The following is a 24,488-nucleotide window of genomic DNA, read 5'->3' on the forward strand; positions in this document are numbered from 1 at the left end:
TGTGTTGTATGTTATAGCTATGGAGCTGCTACCTGCCTCAGCCTTAATGAACATAAATATTTTATAAAACTTTTAGTTTTTATATTTTAAAGGTATTAATCCATCTGGAATTTATTTTTGCCTATGTTGTGAGTGCTAGTATAATTTATTAAATAAATCACATTTCCCCACCCAACTGAGATACATCCCTGTCCCAAGTGGCTCGACCGGTTTCTAGACCACCTAGTCTATTCCAGTGATTTATTTGTTTATTTCTAAGCAATGCCACATAGAATTCTTTGCTGTGGTTCTATAAAATAGTTTAATAACTGGTTTATAAATTTAAATTCAATGGAAACCATCTAACACAATAATTAGTGCTACCAGATTAACTCATTTATATAAAGAACTCAAGATAAATCATATTGTTCTATCTCCGTGCATGTATTTGAACTTCCCACAAATATTAATAAGAGTAACAACTAAGTGCTTGGGTAATAGAAGGCAGCAATGGTCAGTCCTAACCTGATCCAAATGCACGAGAAGGAGCAGGCTCAGTCTTCTCACTGATTGCTGTTATCTTCAGTGAGTATTAAAATATTAAAATTTGATTTTATTAAATTAAATATGTATTTTATTAAAAATAAAAAATTAAAAGTATTAAAAATTGAATTTGTAATGTTATTGCAATCAAATGCTACTTTTAAAGTTTATATATAGTTTATATATAGGACTCCATAAGAGATTCTGTTTATAAAATGGGTACAGTTATTGCTAAGTTTTAAAATTATTGGTCTAACACATAAATTTGTGTTGCTTCCAATATCAATCATTCAACTGTTTTTCTGATTTTTTTTATTGAGATAAAATTTATATAACATAGAATTCACACTTTAGAGCGTTCAATTCAGCAGCTTTTAGTACATTCAAAAAGTTTTGCATTGATCACGACTATCTAATTCCTGTTTGTCTCATTTTTTTATTATTAAAAAATGGAAAAACAAAAGTACAATTTTCATTCAATAAATACCATTTGACCCTTATACAGTTTTGTTACAGGAAGTGAAGTCCATGATTTTAGGATGATGGTAGTAATTTATCAGCCAAGTAATCAGTTTTCACACAGTTTCTATAACTGCAGCAATTTCCTTGAACTGTCTGTAGAAATTCTGGAGAGAAAAAGGAAAAATAATATTAACTTAGCTTTTAAAGGATATGCAAGTAATTCTTTAACTTATTACACCTGACCATTAAAGACCATATGACATATTAAATTTGTTATGTTAAGTTTATATCACTATTATTATTGGAAAGCTATATTTAAAAAAAAAAAAACGGGTACAATTTGGTACCACAAGCAAAAATACTATTACAGAGTTGGATTATTATCTCACAACTAAAATATTTAAAATCACACACAAAAAAGTTCTTTTGAGATTATACCAGAAAGAGTTATTAAATACCCAACACTGTACTAGGCAATGAAGATAAAAACAAAAATGACAGTTTGGGGGGCACCTGGCTGGCTTAGTTGGTAGTGGGTAGTTCTTTTTTTTTTTTTAAGATTTTATTTATGTACTGATTTTAGAGAGGGAGAGCAGGTGGAGGGGCAGAAGGGAAGGCAGAGGGACAAGCAGACTCTGTGCTGAGCATGGAACCTGATATGGGGCTCAATCTCATGACCGTGAGATCATGACCTGAGCAGAAATCAGGAGTCAGATACTCAAGTGACTGAGCCACCTAGGCACACACAACGTGCAGCTCTTAAAAAAAAAAAAAAAAAAAAATCCATTTCCAGGCTTTAAACCACTTTAAATCTAATGAAAGACTTTTTCAGGATGATAGGAGCTGTCTTCTTTAAGATATGGGTTTATTAGTTACAGTAAGAAAGACCCAATACTAGGGCGCCTGGGTGGCTCAGTAGGTTAGCGTCTGCCTTTGGCTCTGGCCATGGTCCTGAGTCCTAGGATAGCGCCTGAAGTTAAGCTCCCTGCCTGGCGAGGAGCCTCCTTCTCCCTCTTCTCTCCATTCATGCTCTCTGTCACTATTTCTGTCTCTCTCTCAAATAAATTTTTAAAAATCTTAAAAGAAAAAAAAAAGACCCAACACTGACAATGACTTATATAGTAAAAGGATAGTTTCCTTTCATTTAAAAATTAGCTGGTATGTTTGTTCTCCTATAAAAATCATCTTTTTTTCCATCTCCCAAATCTCCAAGAGAGGAAGTAAACAAATTCTGTTTTCCTTTCTTCTCTACCTGCTAGGAACTAGGAGGCAAATCTGAAACTTAACCTCAGCAATTAGGATATGCTCTAATGATTTACATATCTGCATTTCCTTCTTATTTGGTCTTAATTCTCTTTGCTACTTAAAAGTATATATATTTCATTTTAGTTTATATGTAATGAAGCCAGATGTAAAAACTATTTCTTTAAGACTATATACTGACGGTCAAAATCTCAGCTACAAGAAAGATACAAATTAAAAGCTCAAAAAAGTTCCTATTCTCTCAGTCCTGCTCTGTTCTTGGTTAAAAGCCATGTAAAAACAACCTTTAAAAAATGTGTCCCATTTGTGATTCTTTTCTATAGGAAAAAAAATTCTTAGAGGTAGAATCAGAGAGCATGAATGCTATATAAAAAAATAAGAATTGGGCCAAGATTGTGAATTATATGAAGGAATGAAAACTATTGTTGTTGTGTTTTTTAAGATTTATTTATTTATTTGACAGACAGAGATCACAAGTAGGCAGAGAGGCAGGCAGAGAGAGGGGAAGGGAAGCAGACTCCCTGCCGAGCAGAGAGCCTGATGCGGAGCTTGATCCCAGGACCCTGGGACCATGACCTGAGCTGAAGACAGAGGCTTTAACCCACTGAGCCACCCAGGTGCCCCATGAAACCTAATTTTTTTTTTTAAATTGATTTGGTCCTTATATTCAATTGAAGGCTACTCACATATCATATTATACTATATTTCCTTTTAGACAAGTCTTAATTCTTTCCAGGATGCTACTTAGCATAATAATGTTGAATCTGTGACCATAGGTTTTTGTTTGAAAGCAGCAGTATCTATTTTAAAAGAAAGAAATCAAAGGGAACAAAAACCCTTAAAATGTAATTTGTAAAACAGAACTACCATATGATCCAGCAATCCTACTTCTCGGTATATATTCAAAGAAAATAAAATCACTACCTCAAAAAGGTATCTGCACTCCCATGTTCTTTGCAGCATTACTCACAGTAGCTAAGGTATGGAAACAACCTAACTGTATTTTGACAGATGAATGCATTTAAAAATGTGGTGTGTGTCTGTATATATATATATATATGTATATATATATATATATACATATATATATATATATACACAACAGAATACCATTCAACCTTAAAAAGAAAGAAATCCTGCTATTTTTGACAACATGAATGAACTAGGAGGACATTATGCTAAATGAAATAAGCCAAACACAGACAGATAAATATTGTATGATCTCACTTATCTGTGGGACCTTAAAAGTAGAACTCTTGGTTACAAGAGAGTAGACTGTGGTTACCAGGGTTGGGGAGTAAGAGAAATGAGGAAATGTTGGTTCAGAAGTACAAACTTTCAGTTATAAGATGTATAAGTTCTGGAGACCTAATGTATAGTATGGTGACTATAGTTAATAATAATGTATTGTGGAGTGGCTGCAGCCACTCTGGAAAACAGCATGAAGGTTCCTCAAAAAGCTGAAAATAGAGCTACCCTACGACCCAGCAATCACACTACTGGGTATTTACCCCAAAGATACAAATGTAGTGATCCAAAGGGACACCTGCACATCAATGTTTATAGCAGCAATGTCCACAACAGCCAAACTATGGAAGGAGCCCAGATGTCCATCAACAGATAAATGGATAAAGACATTGTGGTTCATATATATACATCAAAAAATGAAATCTTGCCATTTGCAACAACATGGATGGAACTCTAGAGGGTATTATGCTAAATGAAATAAATCAACCAGAGAAAGATAAATATCCTATGATCTCACTGATATGCGGAATTTGAGAAAAGAGGCAAAGGATCATAAGGGAAGAGAGGAAAAAACGAAACAAGATGAAACCAGAGAGGGAGACAAACCATTAAGGGACTCAATCTCGGGAAAACAACGTGACGGTTGCTGGAATGGAGGGGGGTGGGAGGGATGGGGTGTCTGGGTGATAGACATTGGGGAGGTATGTGTTTTGGTGAGTGCTCTATATTGTGTAAGACTGATGAATCACAGACCTTACCCTGAAACAAATAATACATTATATGTTAATAATAAAAACAATAATGTATTGTGTACTTGAAATTTGCTAAGAGAGTAGACACCACACAGACACGTATAAAAGGTAGCCATACAAGGTGGTGGATTATGTTAATTAACTTGATTGTGGTAATCATTTCACAATGTACACGTAATACCAAAACATCACATCATATACCTTAAATATATATAATTTTTATTTGTCAGCTATACCTCAATAAAGCTAAGGAAACGGTGTAGATTGTAAAAGAAATCAAAAGCATCCTTTGGCCCATGAGAAGCTTTTCTTAAGAAGGAAGCCTAGAACCAGCATATTTTCAGTTTTACAAAGAATTCTCATTATATTTCCATTGCATTCACTTGGTGGTTGTTGTTTTTAGAGTACTTTTTCTTAGAGTACTAACTACTGTGGGGAGTCTTAAGTATTCAAGCAATCAAAACAAACAAAAAGAAAACTCTAAGGCCAATTAAAGTAGTCAATGATAAAACATTTCCTTGAATATATCTTAAAGAAAATCTAATTTTTCACTCATCCCCTTTTTTTCTTCCTTGCTTACAGAAAAGAGGTAGAAATGATCATATGAATAAGATGACTCTACATATAAACTATTGAGTTACTCAAACCTCTAGCTGATAAAACTATCATCAAGTACTGGTACGCTGATCAGAATTTTATAAACATTGTGAGTCAGAAAATTCAGGGTCAACACTGTTCAAAGATAAGATTCATTTAGCTATCATTCTCAAATACTAAGCCTAAAAAGAATAAAAGTAGAACAGTAAATGCAAAGTTCATCTTCCTGCCAAAGAAGATGAAAATTCCCTAAATATATTCACAGAGGAGTACTGTGAAAGTGATCAAATATGACAGTATACCAGTTCAGCATTATATTGAAAATAGTGAAATTTATCAAATTCCCAAAGAAAACAAGTTCAGATCTTTTGTGTGTACTAATAAATATAAAGCACATCAAAACTGAAAGTAAAAACAATTACAATTTTCCTTAAGAAAGATTTTAGACATTTTAAAGTAGCAATTACAGAACAATGAACTACAACTGAATGAGTAAAATCACAAACCTGAAATTGTGGAATTGTCATTTCAAAGGACTTGTTCTTTACTTGGCCTGAATGATCTGCCACTTTCAGCAACACCGCAACATAAGGATACTTAAGAGATCTGCAACTGTCCGAGCTCACAGCCATACCCAGCTTCCACTGAAAATCTACAAGCTGTAATGAAACATTATAGAACAATACATGGGTAATAACACTGCCATGAATGCAGATATTTATTCAATTTTACTGCTCTCACACTGAACTTTTAGTTTCAATGCCAGTCACAGTAAAAGAAAATATCTTCATTTTAATATTGCTAGGGGAACAATAATCAAATGAAAATGGAGAGAAGCAATATGGGATAGAAACAGAGTTGGAAAACAACACTGTCATCATTACAATAGAACACACACACATCCATCTTTACCAGATGTACAATGAAAGTAGAAGGAAGATGTGGTACCACTTCTGGTTTTCCCTTCATTTTGCTCCTGCATTTAATGGGACCACAAATGCTTTGTAGCCTCTCTCACCTCATTCTCCTGTTCCATATATGCTTTATCCTATTCCACGACCCAAAATCCTAAAATGGAAGATGAGCTACATAACATCTTCATATGTGACTGGGACCCCCAGGGGAACCATTCCAGTTCCCTTGCTCACCATGGTCCTCGACCTGAAGCCATACACGAGCATAAGCATTTGGTGACAAGGTCGTTTTAGATTTTATCACTGTTAATGATGAACACCTGTCAGGTGATGTGCTATGTAGTTTATATGTATTAAATGCCTCACTGAATCATCATAACATTATAGGCTATTATTTCCATTTTGCGGACGACAAAACTGAATTTCAGAGAGCTTAGATAATGTGTGCAAGGTCACACATTTCTGTGATCAGAACTGAAACCAAAGTCTGCTTGACTCCAAAGATTATATGCTTATTGACTACTGGCTGCCTTAATACTTTTAATCTAATTTCTGTTGATGATCGCTCAGTGTTCTGGGCATAAAACAGGATTGGATAAATGCAGCTCTTAATACTGACTAAAACCTAAGATGGTGAGTAGAAGGATTTTGTTTCTTGTTTTCAAAGCTTTAACAAGTAAATGGTACACCGCAGGCACTTACAAAAAATACTTGTTGATAGATTGATACTTTTTGCTATCAAATGAGTGCTGATAGGGCAAAAAGCTTTGCTTATAAATAAACCTCTTTGTATAAAACTTAGGATGTTTTATAAACAAGACTCATCTATATACTGCCTACAAGAGACATGCTAATACACTACAAATGAAGGGATGGAAAAGGTATTCCATGCAAATGGAAACCAAAGAAAGCTGGGGTAGCTATACTTACTATCTGACAAAATAGACTTTAAAATGACTGTGATAAGAAACATAAAAGCAAATTACATAATGAAAAAGGGTTCAATCCAATAAGAAGATATAACATGTAAATATTCATGCACCCAACATAGGAGCACCTAAATAGACAAAGCAAGTATTAACAGACCTAGAGGAAGAAACAGACAGCAGTACAATAATAGCAGAAGACTTTAATACCACTCTTACATCAATGGATAGAACATCCAGAGAGAAAATCAATAAGGAAACATCAGCCTTAAACAATATGTTAGAACAGATGGACTTAACAGATATTTACAGAACATTCCATCCAAAAGTGAGAGAATACACATCTTCCCAAGTGCACATGGAACATTTGCCAAGACATATCATTTGTTAGGACAAAGAAAGTCTTAATGTAAGAGTACTGAAATCCTATCAAGCATCTTTTCTGACCACAATGGTATGAAACTAGACATTAATTACAAGGAGAAAAACGAGAAAATTCACAAATATGTGGAGACCTAACAACATGCTACTGAATAATCAATGGGTCAAAGAAGAACTCAAAAGAGAAATTTAAAAAATACCTTGAGACAAAGGAAAATGAACATGTAATATAACAAAAGTTATGGGATACAGCAAAAGTTGTTCTCAGATGAAGTTCACAGTGATAAATGCCCACCTACCTCAAGAAACAAGAAAAGTCTTAACTAAACAAGCTAACTTTACACCTCAAGAAAATAGAGGGGAACCTGGGTGGCTCAGTCAGTCAAGCATCTGACTCAATTTCAGCTCAGGTCACGATCCCAGAACCCTAGGATCCAGACCTCCCTCAGCCAACCTGCATGGCTGGGAGTCTGCTTCTCCCCAACCCTCTTCTCTCCAACCTCCCTTTCCCTCCCCACCCCCAGCTTGTGCTCTCTCTCTCAAATAAATAAATAGGATCTTAAAAAAAAATTAGAGACACAAGTAAATGGAAAGATATCCTGTGTTCATGGATTGGAAGAATTAATGTTGTTAAAATATTGTCCATACTACTCAAAGCAATCTACAGATTCAAACCAACCCCTATCAAAAGTCCAAAGATATTCTCTACAGAAATAGAAAAAATCCAAATAGCCAAAGCAAATTCTGAGAAAGAACAAAGCTGGAGATGTCATGCTCTCTGGTTTCAAACTATATTACAAAGTTATAATAATTTTTAAAGTATAGCACTAGCATGAAAAGAGACAGATAGATTAATGGAACACAATAGAGAGCCCCAAAATAAACCCACGCATATATGCTCAATTAACTTATGACAAGGGAGGCAAGAATATATAGTGGTGAAAGGACGTTATCTTCAATAAATACTGGCAAACTGAACAGCCACATGCAAAAGAAGGAAACTTGACTACTATCTTATACCATACACAAAAATTTACTCAAAATGGATTAACGACTTGGAAGTAAGATCTGAAACCATAAAACTCCTAGAAGAAAATGTAGGCATACGCTCCTTGGTGATGATTTTTCTAGAAATCTTGGTGATGATTTTTTCAATATGACACCAAAAGCAAAAAAAGCAAAAGTAAGCAAGTGGGACTACATTAAACTCAAAGCTTCTGCACAGCAATCTTCATAATAGTCCTAAATTGAAACCACCCAAATGTTCAGCAGTTGTAAGAAAGATAAATATGTACAGCAATGAGCTTCAGCTACACTAACACCAAAATGTTGAAAGAAACAAGTCAAAAGATACATGATTCCATTCACTTAAACTTGAGAAACAGGAAATACAATATTCTTTAAGGCTGCATACATAGGTAGGAAAACTGTATATAGAGGCAAGAATGTGATTATCACCAAAGGATCATCATTACCTCCAGGGAGAAGAGAAGGGAGAGGTGTGATTGGGGAAGGGCATGTGGTGGGCTTCTGGGGTATCAGTAATATTTTAGTTCTTGAATTTGATTATGGTTACGAAGGTGTTCACTTTAAAATTATTCATTAAGCTGGCCACGGTAATGCACTTTTTTTTTGCATATGTTATCTTGTAGATATCAGGTGGGGGGAGTGAATATAAATCACTGAATACAAAACACATTTCTGGTCGAAAGGAAAAACTTATTGTAGGCTACAGTGATCAAAGGAATGCTTTACAGAGAACATAAGCTTTCAGCTCAGTTTTGAAGATTAAACAGAACTGAAATTGAGATGAGAATGTGTCTTCTTTATATATTCTAAAAATATACACCTAACAGAGTATAAATGGTTACTAAATATTAAGCTGAGGAAGCTAAGGAAGTATGGAAGATAAAGCTGAAAAAAAGAGATGAAGAAGCCAATAATTGTTTTCAAATTGTGGATTTTCAGAGGTTTTTAAAGTATTCTCATATACTTTATCTTATGGAAAATATGTTAAATCATTTAAACTTTTTCGGTATGCAATGGAGACTCACTGAATCTTTTTCAGTAAAGGCAAGGATATGAAAGTATTGATTAAAAAATATTCATCTGGTGGTGGCAGAATACAATAATCCAGGAATGAAGTTTTAAGTGCTGGAACTAAGGTGGTAACTAGCAGGATTAAACTGATTCTTAAAGAATGAATCAGTAGGTCCTGACGTTTTTCTTCACAATTATGGGAGATCAAAGACAACTATGCAAATCTGAGTACAGATGATAGGGAGAATGTTGATATCATGTTACCAATCAGACTTGGTATATTTAAAGATTAGCAAGTGGGGATACAGGATATTTAAATAGGAATGTTCAATAAGTGGCTAAAAATCCAAGAACAGAATCTAAGAGAGTTCATGATTAGAGATACAGTTTTTGTATTAGATTAATGGGGATATCCAAAAATTTAATTCAGAGTACTTCTTAGACTTATTCATCCTGTACAATTCTTTTCTTTTTTTTTTTTTTTAAGATTTATTTATCTGACAGAGATCACAAGTAGACAGAGAGGCAGGCAGAGAGAGAGGAGGAAGCAGGCTCCCTCCTGAGCAGAGAGCCCGATGCAGGGCTCGATCCCAGGACCCTGAGATCATGACCTGAGCCAAAGGCAGAGGCTCTAACCCACTGAGCCTATACAATTTCTTGATGCTTTACTATCTACAGGAAAATGGTAGAGAAAATCATTACTTATCTGACTCTGAGTCCAAAATAAAACTCTGGATTATTTAGAACGTTTCAAACAGAAAATCAATAAAGGAACACAATGTTGGAATCCGCTGACAATGGTGAACTCTCAAGTGACAAAACAGGGAGAGCTACCATCCAGACACTCACTGTGCAAAATGAATATTCATAAATAAAAGAAAGATGGGATTCAGTTTATGATTCTAAAACTGAACACGCAAATGCTAATTAAAAGCAAATTTTCTAATTAATGTGGTTTAGCCTTAACTAGGAATAATTGCACTGGAGATTTTAACAAGAAAAGAATAAAAGAAAAATCAGAACAGAGGACACATCATTATGGAGGATATTAAGAAGGAAATAATACAGTCTCTAAACTATTGAAGAATTAAGAAAAGGAAAATGTACAAAATAAAAAAGGAAAATGTACAAAGAAAAAAAAACTAGTAGTGAAAAAGCATAAAAACATCCCCAAGTAAAATGAATAGAAAGAGGGACACGAGGGTGGCTTGGTCAGTTAAGTGTCTGCCTTCGGCTCAGGTCATAATTCCAGAGTCCTGGAATTGAGTCTCGAGTTGGTGTCCGTGCTCAGGGGGGAGGCTGTTTCTCCCTCTGCCTGCCCCTCTCTCTCACACTCTCTCTGGCAAATAAATATATAAAATCTTAAAAAAAAAAAATACAAGTGGGGCGCCTGGGTGGCTCAGTGGGTTAATAAGCCTCTGCCTTCGGCTCAGGTCATGATCTCAGGGTCCTGGGATCGAGTCCCGCATCGGGCTCTCTGCTTGGCAGGGAGCCTGCTTTCTCCTCTCTCTCTCTCTCTGTCTGCCTCTCTGCCTACTTGTGATCTCTCTCTGTCAAATAAATAAATAAAATATTAAAAAAAATACAAGAAAAGTAATCTCAAAACAAATATAGATTAAAAGGAAAACAAAGAAATTAGCTATAGTCAGTCACGGTTTTAGTGTGACTAAAAATTTAATTGGCTCCTGGGTGGCTCGGTTGAGTGCCTGACTTCAGCTCGGGTTATGATCTCAGGGTCCTGGGACAGAGCTCCATGTCCATCCAGCTCCACACTCAGCAGGGAGTCTGTTTCTCCCTCATCCTGTGCCCTTTCCCCTACTCGTTCACGTGCGCAGGTGTGCGTGCGCGCGCGCGCACACACACACACACACACACACACACACACGCTCTCTTTCTCTCAAATAAATAAAATCTTTAAAAAAATAATTGATAGGTAGCTGCAGTTATTAATGTAAAAACATCATATAAAAACTGTAAAGAAAAATATTGATAAACACCATTTCAGTTTAAATTTACATTTCAGTTTAAATTTAACTTTTATTTTTTCAAAATACAACATATAATATTAGAAAAGCAATCATGCACTACTCTATCTTAACTACTATTTTCTTATTTCTAGTCTTTGTATGTATATTTTATAGCTGGAGTCATAAAATACATACTTTTGTGTTCTCTCCTTTTTAAAATGAAAAGTCTGCCAATGGAAGGAATGTAAAGTATTCTCCACACATTAACCTCTCTCAAAAGTAACTATGAGGAAAATACAGACCAAATAACTCACCCAACAAAACTTGTATAGTTGCTATTCCAACCCTAATCTGTCTGATTCCATATTCTATGCCATTTTCATTATACCTAGCTGCAACATTACTATTTGGAGTTAAATTAAGTTCTAGTAGGTCAAAAAGTAAACAGGCCTAGTATGGCATGAGAGTGTCATCTTCTACATGCTAGACTCGAGCTGTCCAATACAGTAGCCATTACCCAAATGTGACTATTTAAATTAATAAAAAATTTCACTTCCTCAGTTGCACTAGTCATATTTCAAGAACTCCAGAGTACATCTTCACATATTTCAAGTGGTGCCCAGCGCTCCCATACTGGACAGTGCCAACAGAGAACATTTCCACCATCACAGAAAATTCTATTGGACAGCGCTATGCTACACTTAGTGTTTGTGTGTGAAAATTGATTAAGGCTTAAGTTATTAGCAAATTTCTACTTGAGAAGTCATATTACTCTAGTCCAAGTATACAACATTTGCTAAGTTATTAGCCTTCCTCACCTTGCTTGATACCTTCCTCCATTCTCTGCTTTTTAATTTTCTCAATAGCACTCATCATTATCTGAAATTATCATGTTTACTTATTACCTGTACCCCAAGGAAATTCAAACTTCCTAAGAGGAAGAGCATTATCCATCTAGTTTATTATTGAATCTACTACAACAATACTTGGTACAAAGTGAATGTTCAAATAAATATTTGTTGAACTAATATGTTTGTAACTTCTGGAGCTTGTGGTAACTGGTCTCCAAAGATAGATTCCAACAAATAGTGTCACGCCTCCCTGTACATACATGTCACTCTTCACATTAAGTGGAGCTTATTTTCCCTCTGCACCAATACGAGCTGTCCCTGTGATTGCTCTGACCAGCAGAATATGGCAGAAGAGGCTTTCTGGAATCCTTGAGCCCAGGCCTTAGGAGAAATGGAAGTGTCCGCCTCTTTCTTTATGCAATGCTGGCTCTTGGGACTTTCCCTCTTGAAACCCAGCTACCTTAAGGTGAACAGCCATGTAGGGAGAAGAAGCAAGCCAGTCCAATGATCAGCTCTAGCTGAGCTCTTAGCCAACGTCACCACTAGCCATGTTTCTGGCTCAATCAGGCTTCTAGATGACAAGGAGTAGAAGCTACCACCTAGCTAAGCCTGGATAACCCACGAGAGTCCTGAAAGATCACTCAACTGTTATTTCAAGTCACTAAGTTTTGCATAGTTTATTACACAGCCAATACATAACTAAAGCGGATAAACATAACTGGCTGAAAATAACTTTGTCAATAAATTTAACATATGACCATCAAAAACGTACTCTCTTAACTGTTTAAACTGAAATATACCAGGTTCTAGAAATTTTAGCAAAAACAACTAAAAGATATTTCAGATTGTTTGTTTAACCTGTTACCTCTGAGAGATGCTAATACTTCTAATAAAAGTAAGACAGAAACAATAAAGCCTTTCCCAATAAACACATTCACTACTAAAAAATCCATAGTACATATGCCCTCTAACACCAGACATATATCATCTTCCCTCAAAAATGTTTCTCATCCTCATTTCATTTCTACTGATGACCCCCATTCCCTCAGTGACACAGGTTTGAAAAGTTGGTCAACTTTGATTTTTCTCAAAATATGTAACAACTGATAGGCATTCAAGATTTTATTTTAGACAGTGCCAACGTTTATTCCTTTCTTCCCAATCTCATTGCCCCAGACCTACACAAATACCCTTTTTGTTTTTAAATCTTATTTTAAATTTTACTGCAGCCTCTTAATTAGTTTCTTGTCTAGGTCTTTGTTGGCTCTAATCCAGACTATGGTCTCTAAATACTGTTTATAGATTAACCAAATCTAATATCACAGGTCAAAACTTGTAAAGTTTACTGGCTCATGAGGAAGATACCAAGTACCTGAGTTATCTTGCAGCAAAGACTCCCATTTTTCCACTCATCCTCAAACAGGACTGCATCCCTTCTTTAAATCTGCTTTCAGCCTTTATACCTTTGCTCATACTGCTCATTCCCCTTACAGTAGAATTCTCAAACATCTACTTAAAATTCCTCTCAAATTCTATTTGCTCTGTGAAGTCTTTCCTAGTTTACTCAAACTTTCTATGAATATTCACAGCATTTCTTACACCCGACCACCTAGAACATTCTGCCTTGTACAGGTGGATCTGTCTCCCACCCCCACATCCACTAAACTGTAAACTCTTTGAGGGCAGTTTATACATCCAACACATGTACATAGAAAAACAAACATAAGCATTTATAAACCACTATATAAAATGTACAAGTTTAAGTCACTATGTCTCATATATGGGAAAAGAAAAAACAGCACAAGATATTGTCAATGGAACATCTTACCTTTTTTTTTTTTTCAAAGTATTTATTTGAGAGAGAGAGGATGAGAAAGAGAGAGAGAGAGAGAGAGCATGAGAGGGCCAAGGGTCAGAGGGAGAAGCAGACTCCCCACTGAGCAGCGAGCCCGATGCAGGACTTGATCGGGAGACTCTAGGATCATGACCTGAGCCAAAGGCAGTCACTTAACCAACTGAGCAACCCAGGCACCCTGGAACATCTCACTTTTTGCTTCTACCATAAAACTGGCAAGGAAAGCAATAACAGTGGTAGCGGTAGGAATAATCATTCATTTATGATGATGCATTCTAGTTAGACATCTGTAAGAAATCACAAGCTACTTCGAAACAATGTTATAAGTATCAGAACCATGTAGTAATGAGTAACCTGAGACCTCTGGTGCTGGGTAAGATAGCACTATGATTTGTTCAATGTAACAAGCTCAAATTCTGAAGTCAGACCACCTGATTTGAATCTCAGCTCCCCTACCTTTTAACGATGTGGCCATGGACAAGTCACAATATGCTTCAATATTCAATAAAAATTTACTAAAGAATACTGTGGTCTAGGCATTGGGGATATAAAAAAAAAAGAACTAAAAAAAGTTCCTGACCTCAGGCTCAGGACTTTACCTTCTAGTGGGGAAGACAAACAATAAACAAATATAAAAAGTGTAAAAAAAAAAAAAAAAAAATGCAGGGTAAGGGATAGAGTGACCAGGAAGGCTATTTAGGTAGAATCTGGGAGAGACTTCTTTGAGGAGTGGCTTCTGAGTAGAAAGGGAACAGAATAAAGGAAAGGAAAAAGCCACATGGACCTCTGGAAAAAAGAACAGTCTAGACAAAGGGAGAAGCATGCCTGACATGAACAGGGAACAACGAGGCCCATGTAATTGGACTGGCATGAACCAGAAGAGGAGTCAGGGATGAGGAATCAGTTTTTGAAGGGCCTTGCAGGCCATGTCTATGACTTTTCTAGTGGACAGGAATCACTTCAAAAAGACTCTGAGCAGGAGAAAGACATGGTCTAACTTAGACTTAAAAATGGCTCATCCAAATTGCTGGATAGAGCATTAAGTTTAAGAAGAAAAGCAAGGAGACCCTATTGAGAGCCCACTGCAAAGCAGTGTAGACAAGAGGATGGAGGGCTGCACTTAGGTGGTAGCAAGGCAAGATGAATTTAGAGTATAGTTTAAAGGTGGAGAAAACAGTTGGTATGCTGATGGCTGATATGGGGGGTTGTGAACTCTCACTGGAGCTATTGTCTCAATTAACCTGGCTAATTCATACACTCATGAGAAATATTTAAAGACAAAAGGTGTTATAGGTCAAGCCTAAACACTAGTTTTATTTGGAGCATTTTAAAGAGCATATACTGCAAACATAAATGACTTAAAGCTGGGTAATGGATTTTTCCCCTCAACAATATTCTTGAATAATCATTTTTTTTTCCAGCAGCACATTTAAAAGTGCATCATGAACTATGAATAAAAATGTTCTACTTAGGAGTTCCTGGTGGTAAAACTCATAGAAGCATGCAGGTGCTTCCCACCCTTTCTCCCCCAGTGACTAGGTCCTTAAGGTTTTTACTCTCAGACTTATCCACAGTTCCTCTAAGCACTTTATCAACTATAGTTTAGGTTTTCCTACCCTGGCACTGGTTTCCACAGATTTCTATTCTGGTGACTTGTAATTCTCCGTATTCACCTCTATCTCTCCAATTTGAAGGGAGCAGTTTGCCTTGGAACCTCACTTCTCTGATGGATCCAAGAGTTGTTAGCTCTTCAATTTGTTCAGCTTTTTCCTTGTTTTTATGATGAAGTGATGTCTTCCACATTCCACGCTCCTTATATGCCAGACTGGAAACCGGACGTCTAGCACTCATTGCCATTTTCCTCATAAAGGCGTTGAACAATCTTGTTAGATGACTGCAAGGTTTATAATTTACATTGTAAATGATGTCTTTTACAAAAATATTTTTCAACCTCTGTGTCTGAATTAGATAAACAACTGAATGAATCACCTTGCTAAAGTCTCATACATTCTAATGTTTTTAAATTATCTTGGGCTCTTTTTTTTTTGTCTTAGCTTCTTCTGTGTAAACAATCCTATAACCTGTGAATGATTCTGTGGAAGGAATGGTTAGTTGGCTCAAAACAGCTCCCCTTTCACCCAACCACATTCCAACCCCTGAAATCTGTGAATATGTTATCTTATATGACAAAAAAGACTTTGTAGATTCAACTAAATTAAGGATCTTAAGGTTGGAAGATTTTTCCTGATTTATCCAGGTAGGTCCAACATAATGAGGGTCCTTATCAGGAGGCAAAAGGTTCAGAGTCACAGAAAGAGTTGTGGTGATCATAACAGAACAAGAAGTGATGATGTGATGATGGACGCAAAGGTTGGAATGCTGTGCTTGGAAGAAAGAAGTAGAAGCCACAAGCCAAGGAATGCAGACAGCCTCTACAAGCTGGAACGAACAGGAAATAAAATCTTCCCTACAGCTTCCAGAAGGAACACAGCCTGGGCAACACTTTGATTTGAGTCCCACAAGACTGATTTTGGACTTCCAACCTTCAGAACAGAGATAATAAATCTGTGTTGTTTTAAACACTGTCCCTCCCAAAACAGGCTCAATTTTTAAAAGCCTATAATCAACATAATTCAGTTTCAGGACGTCTTGCTGAAATAAACATATTACTTAGTGTAAGTGAATAGATAAAAATGATTTGAGAGATTCAATCAGAGTGTACTAACTCAATAACTCTGAGCAAAGCCAGGTAAGGGGGTTGATTAATCTATTTTAGTTCCCCCTACCTCCCAGGAACCCTCAAAAGCAACAGCAGCTGGAGACAGTTGACAAGGAGCAGCCAATGGGCTCTCCATTGTACTCCTGTTTATTTATCTCAGCCCTTCCTTATGTTTTGTTTGGACTTGGGAAACCCCTGACCTAAAACGCTCTAGTTTTCGTACTCTTCTTCTGGGAGATGTGTTATTAAGTTGTTCGTCTGAAAATAAGTTATTACCTGAAACAGGACAGGAACACTTAGAACAAAGAGGCATAAAATATACTGAAAAATTCAAACTCTTTCTTTGTCGCGTAAAATATGTGGCCATTGAAAGGTTCAAGAGGTGTACTTTCCTTCTTCAAAATAATTTTTAAAGGCTAAGGAAATGTTTGCAGTGCTATATCTTTGCAGATTTTTAAAAATTTCTTCTATTTATCACATTCTAAAATACCGTATACCTAGTTTTGAATAAATGGTCACCAAGAATAAGAATTGCTCGGTACTCTTTGTGCTGGAGTGGGTGGAAGAGGTTCCACTACAACGGCAGCGGCTACTGTAGCAGGTGCAAAGTGGAAAGAGCAGTGCAGGGTGGCGGGATCAAAGAGACTCGGAGACACAGGCGTTGGATTGGGGGACTGCTGGGGAAGGCTCACGGCGGCATCGTCCCCCCCGCGGCAGGGTGAGGGCCAGGTGCTACCGCCCGCCCCTTGCCCAGCTGACGCTCGCTCAGGGCGGGGCGGCCATTCACTCACCTGGTTGGTGACCTGAAATGAAGGCAGAAAACACAATTTAGGGAAACATCCCTCCAGTTCCAGAGCCCCGCTGCCCCGGATCCTCTCAGGCCAGGACTTACCTCGGACTTAGCATCCAGTCGCGGCTCGCTGCAGCCCTCCATGGCAGGGGACGAGGGCTCGGACCACCGATTGACCAGGTGGCCTGCCCCACCCCCGGCCGCCAACACTTCCGCTTCCTTCTCCTGCCCTTCGCGGCCTGGCGCACGCAGCGGAAGTGGGGGGAGCGGAAACAAACATATTTGTGTAACTCACCCTTACTGTCAATTAAACATCAATTTCAAGGAGATATTCATCAGTAAGGACATTTATATGGGGAAAGGTCCGAAGGTTATGGAGATACCTTGTGAGGGGAAGGACCGATTAGCTTCAGGATACCATCTTCCCCTTCTAACCTGTACACGTGGACTCTTCCCGTCTGCGCACTCCGGCTCACCCCCAGCGCTTTCTGCGCTCGCGCGCAGACTGGCGGCCGCCGGAGGAATTGATCCCCACCAAGTTTAAAAACAGCTGGAGACCACGCCTCTTTCCCTGTAGAAGTCGCTGGGCTGGAAGATGCCATTGGAAACTATAGTTGTGTGATTGGCTTTTGTCCCTCGGATTACTTCACTGGCCTAGCTGCGGGTGGGGTGGGGATGCTTTCTTTTATCATGATGCCACTGACCAACTCCGGCTCTCAGCGTGACTACGGGATGCCTTCTCATCGGGTCTTCCTTCTTTCCCCCTCCGCATCTCACATGCCTTCTCCTTAGTATCTAAAGCGATTTTTTTTTTCTCGCCAACTTTTTATTTTGAAAAACTTGAAATTTTTTGGAGAAAAGTTGCAAAAATAGTTCAATGAACATCCGTGTACCCTTCATCTAGATTCATCAATTTAACATTTTATCCATTTGCTTTACCTCTAGCTACGTATACGGTAATGACGGCGCTTCATCTCTAAATACTTGAGCATATAGTGCCTTAAAACAAAGACATTTCCTAAATCATCACAATACTACAACTACACTCAGGAGATTTAACATTGACAAAATACTATGATCTAACACGTGGGCCAAATTCAAATATCCCCAGTGGTCTCAATATTCTTTAGAACTGTTCCTCATGCTAACCCACCGCCAGAATCTAAGAACTACCGTTGAATTTGGTTATCATTTCTGCTCCATCTCTGCCAATCTAAAACTGCACCGGCGAAATGTCCTTGGGACTGCATTGGTTCTTTGTTGGAGGCTCTCCGGGATGATCCGTTTTCCACTTGTTGCCAGAACTCAGTTATATGCAGGTCCCACTTCCTTGCTGGCTTTTGATTGTGGGGTTCTTTATGTGGGAGGACATCAGCATTCCTTGTGGTCCTCTTCATCTTCAAAACCATTAATAGCAGTTAAGTCCTCCTCAAACTTAAAATCTCTGATCTCTTCTGCATCATCTCTCCTCTGCTGTCTTCTCACCAGTCTCTGAGTCCAGCTTGAGAATGTTCTGTTCTTAAGGTCTTAAATCATTATATTGAGCATTCTCAGATAATCCAGGATAATCTCTACCTCTTAAGGTCCATAATCACAATTATATCTGCAAAACCATTGCAGAGAAGTACCCAGATTAGTACTTGATTAAATAATCAGTGGATGAGACTCTTGGGGAGAGGAGCATCTTTAAAATTCTGCCACTGAACACAACCTCACAGGATTGTTGGAGAACTACATAGTTTTAATGCATGTAAAACTTCTAGAATCATGCCTGACATGTAACACTGAGAATCTGTGCCCAAAAGCCACTGACTCGAGGTTATTGCACAAAATTAAAAGTACTAACTGGCTTGGGAACATAGTCCCTGAATTAATCCAGTGATTTCTTTCTTATGAAAGAAAGTCTGGAAAGATAGAACACTGTGATGCATACCCAAATGGTATGTAAATTCCATTTGTCAGGGATTATTTCTCTGAAGCTCTTGGTTGCCATCAGATTATGCTCCCTGGCAGCATTATGCTCCATACAGGGCTGCACGCGTGCGCGTGCATACCCCCCTTAATTACATAAAAATGTTTCTGAAAGGTGAAAAGATGACATATATTAAAAAGTTAATTTTGTCTTTCTGTATCTTTCCTGCACTCCTTTTATTTTTTTTAAAGGTTTTTAAAATTTATTAATTTGACAGAAAGAGAGAGAGCATGCACAAGCAGGGGGGAGTGGGAGAGTAAGAGGCAAGCTCCCCACTGAGCAGGGAGCCCAATGTGCAGCTTGATCCCAGGACTCTGGGATCATGACCTGAGCTGAAGGCCCATGCTTAATGGAGTGAGCCACCCAGGCTCCCCTTTCATGAATTTCTTTTAGAACTGTTTTTTGTTTTTTGTTTTTTTTTCTGTAGACATTAGTGCCCCTTTTCAAAAATTGAAAAATTTGGGGAGAGTAAAATGTCTATAGTGTTTAGGCCAATGTCTGCCAGTTGTTAATCTTGCTTTGTGCTCCTGACACTTCAGCACGTGTGATCAACTGTTTACTTTTAAGACCTCCATCTTATTCAAGATCAGAACTTAGGCAAGTTTCAGACTTGGAAAACACAGATTTTATGAATAGAGTCAAAAATGCTAAAATTCAAGATGTATAGCCATAACTTCTGTTTTATTTATATTTATTTTTTGTGATTACGTGTTAAGTAGGACCTATAAGTAAGAAAACATGTTTTGGAGCTCCTAGCCAAACAAACAAAACCAGCACTGACAGATGTGTAGGAGGATGTCCCCAGAACTATGGCATGAACTCTGACCTCCGTATGTGTAATGGAGAAAACAAAACTGATACACATGAAGCAAGCAGTACTTTAATCAAAGCTTTTATTTTAGGGCTTTTCCATGCCAAGAGACATTAACCCAGCTCAAACTAGCCTGAGCAAAATAGCAAAATCATCCTGTCATAGGGTGACCTCTGACATGTAGGGGTGGAGCTAAGTGCAGGAATCTCACAGAATTCTGAGATTTTAATAGCAAAAGGGCCCAATCTCTGTTTCTCAGCTGTGTTCCGACTCAGTGTGTCTGTCTGTTGGCTTATTCTCTTGGGTTTCTCCCTATGTTGTAGAAGAGAGTATCTGCGCATAGATATATGACTGCTAGCACCGCTGAGGTCATAGCCTGTGGCTCATGATCCAAAGGGAAAGAGGAAGCTGCTCTTCTGTCTCAATTTTTTAAAAAGATTTTATTTTATTTTAGAGTGAGAGCACACATGCACACATGTGCAAGGGAGGGGGTGCAATGCACACCGAGGAGGAGGGAAAAGCAGTGGGGGAAGAATCTCCAGCACACAGACCCCACACTGGGCTCAATCTCACAATCCTGGATCATGACCCAAGCCAAAACCAAGAGTCAGAAACTTAACTGACAGAGCCACCCGGGCACCCCTTTCATCTCAATTCTTTTTTTCTTTTCTTTTTCTTTTTTTTTTTTTTTTTTAAATATAATGTATTATTTGCCCCAGGAGTACAGGTCTGTGACTTATCAGGCTTACACATTTCACAGCACTCACCATAGCACATGACCTCCCCAATGTCCATAACCCAGCCACCCTAACCCTACCTCCCCACGCCCCAGCAACCCTCAGTTTGTTTCATGAGATTAAGAGTCTCTTATGGTTTGTCTCCCTCCCAATCCCATCTTGCTTCATTTTTTTTCCCTCCCTACCCCCCATGACCTTCCACCCTGCTTCTCAAGTTCCTCATATCAGAGAGTCCATCTCAATTCTTAAAGGGAGACTTTGATTTGCCTATTTGGGTCATATGCCCACCCCTTGGACCAATCCTGTGTCTAGGGTGATGCATTACTATTTTTTCCCTCTGCCCCCTATTGTGGCCGCGAGAGGTAGAATTGTGTAACTGGCAGTCCGTAGCAACAAAAGGGATAAGAACACATACCCTTCAGGAGACAGAGGTGAGGATGGTGCAACAAAACTTAGATGAAAAGGTACTGAAGGAACAAAAACAATAGATGTCCACTAAATACCTTTATTAATGCTATACTATACAATCGGTAGATATAATAGGCAAAATAATGGCCTCCCAAAGATGTGTTAAAAGATAAACTAAGGCCTGTTACAAATTTTTAGAGTTTATTTGAACAAAGAAATCGATTCCTATCAGGCAGTGCCAAGCCAGAAATGGTTAGGAACACTCCACTCACAGGAACTCAAGAAGAGATTTCATAGAGAAATGGGGGAAGCAAAGTAAGGAAGATATTGATTGGCAATGGCTTAAAGCCTAGTTGGCTGTGCGTGATTTGATTGTCCTTAGCGTTTTGACCTTGTAAACTTGAGGCATTTAGAGGTGTGGATTTTGGTTTGCTTCACAGAGGCCACCACAACATTAGATCCATCCCAGGCAAATGGGTTAATTTGTTTAATTAATAAATAGTCACTTCCCAAACCCCAGAATTTATGAATATAGTGTGTTACATAGCAAGGAAGGATTAAATTTACAGTTGGAATTAAGTTTGCTAATCCCCGAATCTTAAAATCAGAAGGTGTTCCTGGATTGCTGAGATGGGCCCCATGTCATCACAAGGGTCCTAATATGTGGAAGATGGTGACAAAGGAGTTAGAGTCACAGAGAAAGAGTCAGTGGTGGAGGACAAGAGCTAAAGAAAGCAGGCAGCTTCTAGAAGCTGGAAAAGGAATGGACACGGATTCTCTTATACAAGAGCACAACCCCGCTGCCACTTTGATTTTAGCCCAGTACAACCCATTTCGGATTTCTGACCTTCACACTGTAAGATAACAAGTTTACATTGTTTTAAGCCACAAAGTTTGTGGTTGTTTGTTCCAGCAGCAGTGGGAAACTAGGATAGCACCGGAGGCTTTAGAGGTACATAGGCCTGAATCTAAATCTGTCTTCCACCACTCAGCTGTGTGACTTCAGTAAAGGTGGCCTTCCTGAACAACAGCTTTCTAATCCGTAAAAATGGGGCTATTCATATTTGACTTAGACGGTTTTTACTAACTGTTAAATGAGATCACAACATAGTGAAGTCCCTGAATCATGGTTAAGTACTTAATAAATACTGGTTCCTATTATAACCATCATGATATTCAATTCTCAAAAAAAGACTAAGTGATCTTCAGCATACATTGTTTCCATTTTAAAGAGGAGAAAACTAAAGTTCACAGGGCGCCTAAGTGGTTCAGTGCGTTGACCATCTGACTCCTGATTTCCGCTCGGATCATGACCTCAGGGTCATGAGACAGAGCCTCATGTTGGGCTCTGCATTCGGTGGGGAGCCTGCTAAGGATTCTCTCTCTTCCTCTCTTCCTGCTCCTTTCCCCCAGCCTCCCACTCTCTCTCCCTCTCTCTCCAGCTCAAATGAACAAATAAAACTTAAAAAGAAGAAAACGAAAGCTTTAGAATGTTCGGCAACATCACCTAGCTATGAGGGAAAACTTCAAACTCTGGTATTCATTTAGTCTGCAGTCTAATCTCAGAGAACTCCAGAGGGATTCCGACCTCCCAGAGTACGTCCTAAAGTCCTTCTCAGCTGTATTGTGCTGACGGAATGTTCGACTTGTACTCCAGGCTGTTCAAGAATATGAGTGCTTGTGTGTGTGTCTGTGTGTTTTGGTGCAGGGGTGGGGGCCGTGGGAGATAGCAGTAGTACTGGATGGGCAACATAAGCAAAGAGGCAGGAAGGGGAATAAGCCATGATCACTGATCCTAGACTCATAGTAGGTTTTAGAGCTTATAGCAGATTATACGAATTCTTAGCCTTTGGGCCAAACCTGGCCTACCCACATATTTAAAACCAACAAAGAAAATAAGATGAGCTACCTCAAAAACTGAGTCAGAATGCATTTAGTCAGGTTTTATGTTTTCCAGTGTGTCACTATCCCCGTATTCTACTTTTCAATTCACCTGGCCAATTCGCATGTTTATCTGAAACCTGCAGGACACAGGTTTCAACTTTGGCTTAAAGGGACCTTGTAGAGTCTCTTATTTAAAAGGAGACCTAAGTCGGTTAAGTGCCTGGCTTATAGGAACACGGCTGGATTATGGTCATAACTTCTGAGCAAGTGGGGAGACATATTAAGCCATCACACAGGCAGATGAGGTCAAATTATGTAAGGTTTGAATATGTTCTTTTCATTTAAAAAATATTTATTTATTTGAGAGAGAGAGATACAGAGAGAGAGAGAGTGTGTGCGCATAGGGAGGGGAGCAACAGGAGAGGGAGAAGCAGACTCCCCACTAAGCAGGGAGCCGATGATACAGTGCTTCATCCCAAGACCCTGGGATCATGATCTGAGTTGAAGACAGCTGCCCAAGGGACTGAGCCACCCACGCACCCTGGATATGTTCTTAAGCATTGCAAAGAGACTGTGTTTTAGGATGATGGTTTGGCAATGCAATGCAGGGTCAACAGAATACAGACACATACAGTAGGAAGATAGCTAGACATATTTCTATAAAGATAAATGGTATAAGACAGTGAGTAGTCATGGCGGTGTACCACGAATGAGTTATAGGTGTATAGAGAAATTGATCCCCATAGCTCCAGGGAAAACTGGGTGGGCCTGAGCCTGGAAGATTCCCTGAGCTGGTTGACATTGTGAGGACAACCTTATTGGGTTGTCAGGTGTTATACAAACACTGCATAACAATAACAACCATTGTTAGATTCTTATTTCTTTTCATACTTAACATCTCAGCAATTGCCGTGCTTCTTACAGTGACAGGTAGCCAGACAGTAGTTGTGACTCAGTTGTTTTTCCAAGTGCATGCATGAACTTGGTCATAGCCGATCAACACTTCTATTGAGTCATGGGTATTGTTGACTGTATACTTACTATGTTTAACTGCCACTTCAGATGTCTTTAAAGAGACATTTATTTATTTATTTAGCATAAAGTTACTAGGTATGGAAATAGAACAACTACTTGGCAAAAAGTGACTAGCTATGGAAATAGAACAATGGGTGTAAACTTGTATCAGTAGGGCAAATATGGCTTATTAATGACCAAAAATCCATGTTTTCTCACAAAACAGCCAAATAATTTATTGCTCCTTTAAAAAGTAGATAGTCTTGAGTAGATAAAACAAAAAGGTAGTCTATTCCAGTTCAAGGATGGATAAATTACCAAATCCCTCAGAGTATGAGAAAGAAATTTATGAGGATGAGAGAGCGCAGTTTTGAG

General features: G+C 38.3%; 1 protein-coding gene across 3 annotated transcripts; it reads right to left on the bottom strand.

Moving 5' to 3' along the window:
* Positions 1-807: 807 nt before the first annotated feature.
* LOC111147118 (COMM domain containing 6) lies at positions 808-17,502 on the bottom strand. 3 transcript variants are annotated; one of them, XM_022503020.1, is made up of 5 exons: positions 17,390-17,444; positions 17,289-17,300; positions 15,452-15,672; positions 5,351-5,503; positions 808-1,148 (listed from the first exon to the last, which is right to left on the bottom strand). In XM_022503020.1, exons 4-5 carry the CDS (start codon positions 5,474-5,476, stop codon positions 1,098-1,100), a joined length of 177 nt encoding a protein of 58 aa, XP_022358728.1. In that variant the 5' UTR covers positions 5,477-5,503; positions 15,452-15,672; positions 17,289-17,300; positions 17,390-17,444; the 3' UTR covers positions 808-1,097. The 3 variants fall into 3 exon arrangements, with proteins under 3 accessions (XP_022358728.1, XP_022358727.1, XP_022358726.1); XM_022503019.1 differs by having other exon boundaries at positions 15,395-15,672; XM_022503018.1 differs by lacking the exon at positions 15,452-15,672 and having other exon boundaries at positions 17,390-17,502.
* Positions 17,503-24,488: the final 6,986 nt, after the last annotated feature.

This window comes from Enhydra lutris, unplaced genomic scaffold (genome assembly GCF_002288905.1).
Source record: "Enhydra lutris kenyoni isolate GAN:26980312 unplaced genomic scaffold, ASM228890v2 scaffoldscaffold15, whole genome shotgun sequence".
Lineage (NCBI taxonomy): Eukaryota > Metazoa > Chordata > Mammalia > Carnivora > Mustelidae > Enhydra > Enhydra lutris.

Bases quoted from the DNA above. Each gene is read 5' to 3' on its own strand.
- LOC111147118 (XM_022503018.1), bottom strand. From the start codon at position 17,431: ATGGAGGGCTGCAGCGAGCCGCGACTGGATGCTAAGTCCGAG. The intron at 1,149-5,350 runs GTTTGTGATTTT...TTTTCTCTCCAG, and splicing joins TGACAATTCCACAATTTCAG to AATTTCTACAGACAGTTCAA.